The sequence below is a fragment of the Misgurnus anguillicaudatus genome, chromosome 19 (assembly GCF_027580225.2).
Source record: "Misgurnus anguillicaudatus chromosome 19, ASM2758022v2, whole genome shotgun sequence".
Classification (NCBI taxonomy): Eukaryota; Metazoa; Chordata; class Actinopteri; order Cypriniformes; family Cobitidae; genus Misgurnus; species Misgurnus anguillicaudatus.
The window spans coordinates 32,437,072-32,448,356 of NC_073355.2; the positions used below are offsets into that span (position 1 = coordinate 32,437,072).

The 11,285-nt window shown below is 38.6% G+C and overlaps 1 protein-coding gene across 1 annotated transcript in view; it reads right to left on the reverse strand.

Annotated features, from left to right (window-relative positions):
- fam171a2a (family with sequence similarity 171 member A2a) overlaps window positions 1-11,104 on the reverse strand; it is a 51,962-nt gene extending 40,858 nt beyond the window's left edge. Inside the window, exon 1 of the mRNA XM_055194463.2 lies at window positions 10,839-11,104. Within this exon, the coding sequence (XP_055050438.2) occupies window positions 10,839-10,938 (100 nt within the window). The 5' untranslated portion in view covers window positions 10,939-11,104. The remainder of the gene's footprint in view (window positions 1-10,838) is intronic.
- Between the last annotated feature and the right edge of the window lie 181 nt (window positions 11,105-11,285).

Consider the following 11,285-nt stretch of genomic DNA (forward strand, 5'->3'; position numbering starts at 1 on the left):
ACCTTGCACAATGTGTGATTTCAACATAAGAATTTATAATTGTAAATTTTATCTCATTTTCTGCTTAAATTCTCATTACTGCAATGTGTCCGGCTGTGTTTGAACATGCGTTATGTTGTAATTTAATCAAATTAACACAAAAATATAAAGAAAATAAATAAATGGATGTTTTGCTAGGCTACTTTAGATGACAGAAAAAATATTTACTGAATATTCATGTATAATAATAATGAAGAAATATAGCTGCAAGCAGCAATGCCGGGGTCAAGCCGAAAAGGCCTCAAAAGGATGTAAAATTGAGATTGGATAAGCAGATTGAAGAACCTAGGTAAAGCTAATAATTTTACATGAAAAAACAAAAAAGTTATCCACAAAAATAATCTAAGTTCTTGTCTACTGCAATCATCCTTCTGTTATTGACAATCATGGAACATTAGAGCACTGAAGGACATGTGAGTGGTGTTTGCAGTGGCAAAACATGGGTCACATCATGTTATAACAAGTTTAATTAGTCAAAAGAGACCATCCCCGTGTCTCTAAAATGTTCTGATGCAGAGATATAGCTTTTGCAAAAACGGTTGATAAGGTATTCTCAATGGTTGCTAGGGAGTGAATTGGCAACCACCAGTGATTATAGTCAAAGCCATGAAAGGAATAATCCATGATGACTCATGGTTTTAGATGTGTTGTTGCAGTAGTTTTAGGCAAAAATACCATATTCTATCTCAAAACCAGTAGATGGCGCAATGACAAAATTGTGCATGCAACATTAGGTCATGATTGTGTTACATCTAGCTAGTTTTATGACTATACACTTTAGTTTAGTTAAGAAACACTTGTATGACCATAAGGCTGGCTTGTTATCCAAGGTTTTGTTCAATTATAAGGCCATCTAGTGGTGCAAGCATACAATTTTTTTTGTGTAGCCTCAGAATGTGCTCATGCATCAGCGTGTCAAATCTGGTGAAAAAATATATTTTCGTTACGAAGTTACAACCATTTATGTGTAAAAAACACAAAATTTGAAGTTAATTTTTCGTTTTTTGCAATTTTCGGCCATTTCTGATGAAAATTTTAATATAACGCCAATAGAACTTTTTGTTCAGAAGGTAAGGTTAGTTTCTCCCTATGGTGTTTTCGAGTCGATGGGAAAAACGCTCGCGGAGATATTCACGCGTGTTTTTTAAGCGCTATTTTGCTGCGCAGGGTTAACCGTAAGGCGAATTCTGGCATGTTTGGTATCATTGGACTCGGCAACGACTCATAACTCCAAAGAAACAAGTCCTGTGAAAATACGTCAATCGGAGCCAAAGTTATAAGCGTGTAAAGCATAAGTCTGACCACTAGGTGGCCCTGTGACGAAACTCTGCATGCAGCCGTAGTTCCTGACTGGCATCACAAGTACCAAGTGTCGTGTCAATAGGCTTAAGTTTGCCGAAGATACAGCCTCAAATCCGTTTTTTTGCGCTCTACGTAAAATTCGTTGACGCGCTTTACGGAAACGGATTGACGAATTGACATGAATTCCATAACTTTTTGCCGTGAGGGTCTGTGGATGCTACATACTGATTTTCGTGGAAATCGGGCAAAAGCTCTAGGACGAGTTCGCAAAAGTAGGTTTTACGAATAATTCAAAATGGCGGAAAAATTTTCATGACGGAAAATGACGGCATAGGGTCCAATCGAATCGTCTTGAGTCAAGGAATCATATGAAACAAGAATTTCGTTTCTAGGACTTACGGATCAGAAGTTATAAGCAAAAATATAAGTGCAACTTTGGACTGTTGGTGGCGCTAGCAGGTTAGACATAGAGACTCCAAATTTGCTGTGGGGACACATTGGAGTGTCCTTTATCAGTGTGCCAAATTTCATAACTTTCCTACGTACGGTTCTATGGGCTGCCATAGACCGCAATGGCGGAGGAAGAATAATAATAATAATAATAATAATATAATAAAAAGAAAACTAACGGATACAATAGGGGTCTTCGCCCCTTCAGGGCTTGACCCCTAAAAATTAGGAAAATTATGTGTCCATGCCTGATGTTCTTATCCTCCGCAACACTTTTTGAGAACAGTTTAAGCACACATAGAGAATTTTAATAAAGTTTGATTTTGAGTGACCAAGCACATGGACCAGTTACTTCAAGATGGCTACCAGGTAAGATAATTTTTTTACAGTTAATTTGAGATATTGTCTTGTCAGAATGCTTACACGACATTTTGATTATCATTACCGCAACAGATGCTTATTAAATGTTAATTTAATGAATAGAAGCATAATACTTTGATTTTAAATGCATCTGCAGAATCTCCAAATTATGTTCTTTCAGGTTTGTCATGTCATTTTGAAAATATGTCAGTGTTGATGTTTTCTGACTGTTGCGGTAATGAGATTTTTTAGGACTAATTTTTAAAATTATGTTACAAAAAGTGTTAAATGATAAGTAAAAGTTTTTAAATTAATGTTCCCATTTACCCCAGACTGTTTTTCAATGTCTGGTGGGAAAAAAGTAAATTTAAGCAATTTTTCATGCTTGACATTTTTAAAACCAAGTTTTCGTGAGAATCACCCATATATTACAATAGGATTCATTTTATCATGATAACGATATGTATCACGGTAGAGTTTTCTTTTAATAAGGTTTTTATGTTCTGATTTATGAAAATCTTTAATGCCACATAATTTTTATAATTCAGACAAAAAACTTATACAAGTATAAAAAGAAGACAAAAAAGCAAACAAAACTCAAGGTCACTCAGATAAATAGTCAGTGATAAAATAAGTATAATAAATAATAATAATATATCTTATTAAAGGTAGATTTTCTTTCAATGCCGTTTGATTTACATGAGTGACAGACAGGAGCAAAATTAGGTAACTTCCCCTTTAAGACCAAAGTCCGGATCCATGTGCGTTTCCTTTTTTAGCCGTTTACTTTTTCAGCTGTTAAATGGTCATGTTTATGAGGATACTTGCAAAGACGGGAATTTTGACGCATATGTAAGGGCCAATAAAGCGGCAAAAATTCTCACAAGCTTAATGAGCAGTGGATGCGTGGCTGGCGCACTCCTTTTACACAAAAAAGGGGCATGCGATTAGCACTGTTGTTTGTGTTTTCACTTGTTTTAAAACTGCGGTGATTAAATATGTGTAAACGTATAGTTTTTGTGACCATGTGCACAGCAACGTGACGCTGTGGTATCGTCTCGATAGAGACGATAGTCTAAAATCTCTACCGGTTGACAAATCTCTACCAGTTTATCATATCTACCGGTTTATCGCCCACCCCTTTAGTTCTGTCCCACATGATAAACCCTTTAAAACAGATGACAACTAATTATTTGCTTAATAATTATCTCTCTGAAGAACACAGTGGCTATTTAAAGTAGCTTTTCCCCACAGGCCACGTCTCTTACAGCTTGTTATAAGCAGCTGATGAGACTGCATGGAGACGAGGATATCTGCCAGCAAAGTCTCACTTCATAACAAACATTTCCAAGACAAAACAAACATTTCCACCTCATTAAAATGCTTTTTTTCCAAGGACCAAGCATTGCTCTTGACTCAAATACAAACTAAACAGTTAAGTGGCGTCCTACCGGTCTGACCCTGTTTAAGGAGCCTGTAGAATGAAGATGTGAAGCTAAAGAACGATAGTCAAGCTGTGCAATCCCATCAAACCAACATTCACCCAACACCCCCAGAAATGCAGGTGAAAGGGTGGCATTATTTGATGCCTCTCACAGACGTGTAATAAATGCCGTTGTCTTTTTGACAGGTGGTCCTAGTGTCACCGATTGCTCTGGACCACCCTAGTTTTTTTTAGATGGGAAGTTGATGTGCTAACAGGAATGTGGGAATGTCTGCCGGACAACAACCCTCTTTGCCGGAACCACTGGGTTTGTCTGGGATACTCTACAGCAGCATAGCAATGGGGATAGTATACTATGAGTACTGAATAGACACAGCACATTTCAGTGCTAAATCACACAAGCTAGCTAGTATGTATGTATTAACAACAAGGTCCGACATTAACACTCAAGATCCAAATTGCTTGATTGTTGGCCAATCCTTTACTTGGTAACTGCAATATAACTCATAATTAAATGCAAACTAGCAGAGAAAATCCAAATGCAGGAACAAATAGCTTAAGGTCTGACTCCATCGTACACATTTGGCTTTTATTTTCTAGCATCTTCCTAACAGATTTAATGATCGGCACAAACTAACCAAAGTCTGTAGAGTGCAAGATTTTGGGAGATCTTATAATGGCTTTGAAGGTGTTGATACATCCCTAGAGAGGAAAAGCAAAGCAGAAATGTGGAGTCAGCACTAATGAAGCCATTGTTGCTCAGGGAAGAATTCTGCACAGCCTTGGAAATGTCTGAAATGTCAAACCTTATAACCACAAGATAATCACTTAAACTGATATACTAGACTCTAGACTACCTCTAGAAAGAGATTTAGATCATTTATCATTAACAGAAATTGTATTAGTGTTCAGTATAAAACAAAACTAGACCTAGAAAATCTTTCATTTTTGGAAGCATAGGCAGTTTAGGGCGTACTCACACTATCCAAACCAAACGACCCCCGGGCGCGTCTGACCCCCAAAGCCTGGTTCGTTTGACTAATGTGATTGCTCTGTACCTTTGTGCTCAAGCAGGTTTCACTCACTGTCGAGCTGTTTGCAAACGTCTGCAAAGATTAAGCATGTCTTGATGTGTAAACTTTAGAGAGAGTCGCGCAAATGTGTCTCATACTGTAATCCATTAACATACATTTGGCGAATAAAGCAATGAAACACAACGAAACGTTTTTATGTGGAGCGACTGTTGCGCTGTTTGAGATTCACCCTCCTTCTCTGTGTGTGCGCGTGCGTTTAAGTGCCTTAATAGTGCCCTTAATAGTGCACATATGAGAGAGACGCGTTTAAAAAAAAAAAAAGCAAACATAAAATCTCTCTGTTATTGACAGGGCACATATAAACAAAATTATCTCCACAGTATTATTTTTCTAATAAAACCATTTGTTTATGTCTTAAGTGTATGTATAGATTACAGTCAGATTGTGTCATTAATGATAATCAAACAACCCATGACAAATAGCTCTAAAAATAATAAGATATTTAATTTATTGTGTTATGATTCATTTAATTTGATTTCTGTACCTAATGCTAATTTCAGACCTTATTAATGTACAACTTTGTTCTTTTTTATAAATGTTTGCAATTTCTTTATTGTTTATTAGATTTTGCCCACCCGCTTTTGGCTGATCGGAAAAATTATCTGATCTGTGCCTCAAAAACTGTTATGTGATTAAAACTGTGAGTTTTTTGAAACGTCACACACCCCTAGTTAGTACACAGTGATAGCCATAAATGCAATTGTACTAATAATTGGGATAATAATTTCTTTCGGTGTTTCGGTTTTTCGGCCTTGGTTTGCTTTTTTCGGTTTTCGGTTTCGGCCAAGAATTTTCATTTTGGTGCATCCCTAGTCACTACCAGTGTCATCGCTATAATGTAAAAGATTAGCTTTACCCTCATGCTAACTTTCGCTGTCTCGAGTAAACCTGTTGTCATCTGTGCTTTGCTGTAAGTTCCCTTTTAGCAATGAAAAACATCCACAGATTGAGAATCAGGAACACCACAACAGTTTTTTTCCAGACTTGCAGTTTGTGGCAGCACATTCGCGACGCACAGGTCCGCATGCTTAAATGCAACTTAAATGAGGCTCAGCGGAGCGTTTCCACTGACGCCACGGGTGTTTGTACAGAAACTGTCATGTGAGACAGAGGTAGTGATAAACAGAATGTGCAAACATCTATTTGTGGTGGTCAATTTTATTTTTGTGGCGGACTGAGAAATTAAAATGTATGGGAATGTACAACAACGCTCTCACTTGTATGATGTCACAGCAGTAGGCAGCGTAAATATAACAACAAACCTATAATCCCTCCAACTCTGAAGTGTTACTAAACTCGATGGAAAAGCTAACCAAGTCAAAGTGAGGTGAGCTGACCCAACCTGACCCAAACCAAACCGTGGGAGCGCCATATGTGCGCCCTTGCACTTAACACAGAAGTATAAACTGGGCTTCAATAATCTTGCTTCCTTCTATATGACAAACTATTGGGTTTTTCAAGTCAGCTTCAAGGTCTTACTCACTATTCACTGCTCCTCTTTATCACATTTTATGAATTTGCACTCAAGACCTGCCTGTCTGCTTTTTCTTACAGCAAAGTTGGGAAACCTCTCTAAAGCCTAACCCAGAAGTGTAATGCCACACTAAGAGACATCCCATTTGATTGATTTTGTAAAAATGCCCAATGCTTGTAAAACACAAGGATTAGTTTGAATGTCGATGACATAATCCAAGTTTCCATGCATGTCACTCAAATAATTTTTACACCCACCAATCAAAACATAAAAAATATACACTTTAATGACGTAAAGCAGGATCTCCCAAGAGGTCAGGTTTACAGGGTTTCTGTCGGTCATAAATCTGCCGTTTCCTCCAAGTCTGAAGGTTTCCGGTGTCAACAAAGAAATTCCTACTTTTGAACAGCTGCCCGGGGAATACAAGGTGGGCCGATGCCCAGACGCGCTCTCCCTAAAGATGTGATGGCCCGTGAAACCAGACAATCCTGCCAAGTTATTCTGTTCCTTTCCACCCACAAACAGCCCCAGCTATAGAAAGCCATTAATAAAAGACCTGCTGTCAAAGCAGATGACATTGCCTTAGAAAGAATTATCATTATGTGACTCAGAAAATCACAACAGGTGCACTAAATTTGTATTGGTGTGGATGTGCACATTCAGACTAGAAACAAGAGTCAATTCACATCTAATTTCTGTTTTATTAAATTTTTTTAACTATTTCTCTTGTCATTACTTTTCGTCACACTGTCAGAATAAAAGGTCCAAGCTGGCACTTCAAAAAGGGTACAGGCGCTCAGTGACAGCTAGGGACTGTTTTTGACAGCATCAGCACAATTCAATTCTTAATAATTTGTCCACAGTTGTTATCTATACATGGCTGATTTGATTCGATTTTACGGCAACTCCATCAAGTCACAGGTTCTGAATATCAATGGCATACAATCAAAGCTTCACGCTGTACAATGCAGTGATTGTTTCCGAAATAAAAGCATACAGTGGCAAGCCGGGGCAGCACTCAAACAAGCACTGCCACCATGGAAACACTCGTCTTTGCATGACAGAAGGATATAAAACCCCCTTAAGGGGAATCTTATGAAATCCACTGGATGTTGACAATGCAATGACTCATTAGGTGGCACCTGGACGGTATCCTACCTTTGTCAACACAGCACAAAAGAGAAAAGCAAAACAGCCTACCGCTTTTCAATAAAACCTTCACCACAAACTGTTCTCAAACAGCCATTACGACTTGAATCTCTGCTCAAGCCCATTATACAGCTGTTTTTGGATCTGTGAAAAACGGTTAGGCAACACCTGCCTAAAGGGCCAAATGGATTCACTAAAAACTCCAGCAGTCAGTTTGAATTAGTGTCCTGGTGGGCCTTCCCTCTTACCAGGCCTTTGTCCTGAATCACAGGTTGAGGTTTTGGGTGTCAGCACGATTAGGATGGTGATGTGTATGCCTTGGCACAACAAAAACTCTTTTTTATGCTTTGCTGTGAACATCTGATGCCTCAGTGACCCAGACAACCAAGCATCAATTCTTTAGTTCAGCGCTGTAAGAGCTGTCTAAAAAGAGCCAGGATCTTAGAAGACCCACAGGATGTAAATTTATACTAAAACCGTGCAAAAATGTAGTGCCAAATCAGCATCAAATTTCCTGAACCAAGACAACGAAACCAAATAAAACAAAACTAAACAAGAAAAGCGACAGGAAGCTACCCAGGCATCCTGCTATTGTGTTAAGAGACTTGATTGAGGCCCGCATCGGTAGACCACACTGGCATGAACATGGATACATTCAGTAATTCTTAAGAAAATTATAAAAAAAATGATAGTTGACCTCTGAAGATGCACATACAGATCATGAAGGTACTTTAGAAAGTAATTTTAATGCAAAATAAATAAGCTGTTGTCCTCACAATCTGATGGCACTTTTCCACTGCATCCTATGGTTCGATGCTTTTATACCCAGCTAGTACATGTTATGGCAAGCCGTACAGATACTAAAATGTGCCGTGTAAACATTGATGATCACTGATTGGTCAGAATTCGTCACAACTAGCGCCATTGCTAAATTCAAGATTAGCTTAGCCTTGTGCGCCATTGAGCTACACAGTCTCACCCCATGGCGTCAATATTTGACGACACTTGACCATGCGTCAATATGTTGACGCGGAGGGTATACCTTTCGCGTCATTTTTTGAGGAACTGGGGACTTCAATACTTTTACGTCCGTTGCATTCTCTTTCCTATTTTCTTACCATTTTCGCGTCGGTTTAGGGTTAGATTATGCAAAATTAAACAGTGTACGCGAAATTAAAGAGTTGTCACCTGGCGTTGGGGTTAGAGTTAGGTACGCGAAATTAAACAGTTGTCACCTGGCGTTGGGGTTAGAGTTAGGTTTGGGTAGGGATGTCATTATGTAAATCTAACCCTAAACCGACACGAAAATGGTAAGAAAATAGGAAAGAGAATGCAACGGACTTAATAGTATTGAAGTCCCCAGTTCGTTAGGGTTAGGACGGTGTTCAACTATAACCGTCGGTCTCACGGTTATATAACAACCGTCACACCCCTATCTGCTACTGCTGGTCGCTGGCTGTCTGAATGGGGCGTAACGATAAACCCTCAGTCACATTAGCTACAAGAGACAGAACAGAGCGACAGGCTACCATTAATTTTCAATGGGAGTAGCCGTTTGCCAGCGACAAGTGACAAGGTGGGGCCAAAATAGACAAGAAGGCTATTTTATGCAAATGCTGAGCGTTGCGACAAAGCGACTGCCAATCGAAATGAAGGGGCAGCATGACGTAGCTCAGTGGCTTGAGTTGAAGAAAATGATTCAAGATGGCAGAAAATGCGTATTTCTGTATATATCTGATAAGTTTGGCATTTTACCTCATATATTTTGTTACTTTTATCGAGAAATAAATACTTTTAAATCAAAACACATCGTTCTTGTAACTTAACAATACCTCTGAAGTGACTTTTGATACCGCTTTTAGATACTAGCCAAGAAACGGCCATCAAGCGAGTGCGTGTCGCTCGGTGTCGCTCACTTTTGTAGCTAATGTGACTGTAGGGTAAGTCTTTAATTGCAATCACTTTGAAGCGCTACTAAACTGCAGCCAAAGGAAAGCGAGTCGAGTCGTACCACGCAGTGGAAAAATGCCATTACTGTACATGATGATCATAACTATTTTAACTCTGTTTAAGACTCACTGCCCTAGGAGAAGATCAACAAGCACATACTTGACGTCATGCAATGACTTCTTTCTTTCAATCGTTGTTTTCATTCAGTCAATGTTAAATCAAATCACTTATAACTTACAGAACCATGACATTTACCATAACATCTCACGAAAAGGGATTTTTTTTACAAAACTATCGTCCTGACTCAAATATGAACTAATGTGGTGAATAACATTATCTCTCACAGTCCAGGACAAACCTCACTGCCTGCTTTCTTAGAAAATGATTTCAAAAACGACTCATTAATATGTATGACATGTTTAATATGTGCATATACATTAAGACATTCATAATGGAGAGTATTATAATACACTCTGGTCCATGTGCCTTGATTCTTTGATAATTTCACTTATTTATATGTCAAGATGTTGTAGTTCCTTGCAGGTTGTGGCTGAATTTGACTTAAATGTTTACAATATATCCGCACAACAAGGAGAGCATAGTCAGATGACTTTGTGATCGACTTTATTGGAATAAACAGCATAGAGACTCTTTTAAAAAGTAACACTGAACTCCAGTATGGTTTTGTTATTAGGCTTCACCTCTAGGCCTCTCAGCTAAAGGTCATATGAAGCCCAGAGCTCAAGCTAATGAACTTCTGATGTGAGACCCCAAAAGTTCTGGTTTGCAAATAAAAGAAATAAAAATAAAAATGCTGACTGTTGTAGATTCAGAAGGATTTAAAAATCTCTCTTTTTGTAAATTTTAAAATGTTTGGACATAAAGGACAATCATAATACCAAAATCTGTGGGTGAAGTTGTGAGTTTCTAGAGTTTGTGTGCTGCTTGGAGCAAACACAGATGAGAAAAAAAGGCCACATTAATATTCACTGGAAGTTGCCAAGGAATAAAAGAGTGTTCACAAAAGAGTTTGCATAAACAACTCCTCAGGATATGTTGTGTGTCTTGTGTTGACAAACTACATCACTAAACAGAAAAAGTTTGTGGTAAGTAACTGCTAGGTTCTCGTATCTTAATGACTTATTTGCAATGCATGTATCTTGTTAACTATCTCGTTAAAACGTCTGAAATGTGGGTGGTCTTGATAATAATAAAAAAAAAACTATACTAACTTCAGTAGTAGCCTAAGTTAAGCCTGTTACTCTTAAATAAATATATTAATGACCTAAATACAACATTAAAACTATGCTTATGACGCCCATGGTCAGTTGAACTAACTTCACTTCTACATATAAGTTACATACACGGTGGTGTTAACTGAGGGGCTAGAGTTTGAAATCCTTTGTTTTGAACTTACTCCTGAAAGGCTTTAAAGTAAAAGTGCGCAAAAGCGATACATTGCACCAAAAGAACCGAGACATTGTCGCAAAAAGCCGCGAATCGATGTCGCGCATAGCGGCGCGCTCCAGAGAAACACCACAGATGCTACAATCTCAAGTCAAGACAAACAACTCACCGACTGCTCCCTGGGTCGGTAGTGATTTCGCCAGTGTCCTCCATGTGTTACAGAGGAAGAAAAACTGAAGAAATAAACGGGATATGTGCGGTGGACGCATCCTTACAGTCACATCGTCTGATCCTCCGTCAGCAGCAGTTCATCCATGTTTGGTTGCGGGATGGACTGAACTGACTGCTCCTCCACTCCCTTCAGAGCAGAACTGAGTGCTCCACTCCACTCAGTCCTGTTGTCCCGGATGGGAGGGGGGAGATGCTGGGGCAGTGCTCCTACGCGCCCTCTGGTGACCGTGGCTAATTTTTTTTACATTTGTTTATTTGATTTACCGGTAATCCTAAATTATTGGACTTTATTCATGTAACGCGAATAAAACGTTTGTGTGTAAATATTAGCCTACAAATGATCGCAATTAATTTGCATAAAAGTCCTTACCCTGTTAATTCAAAA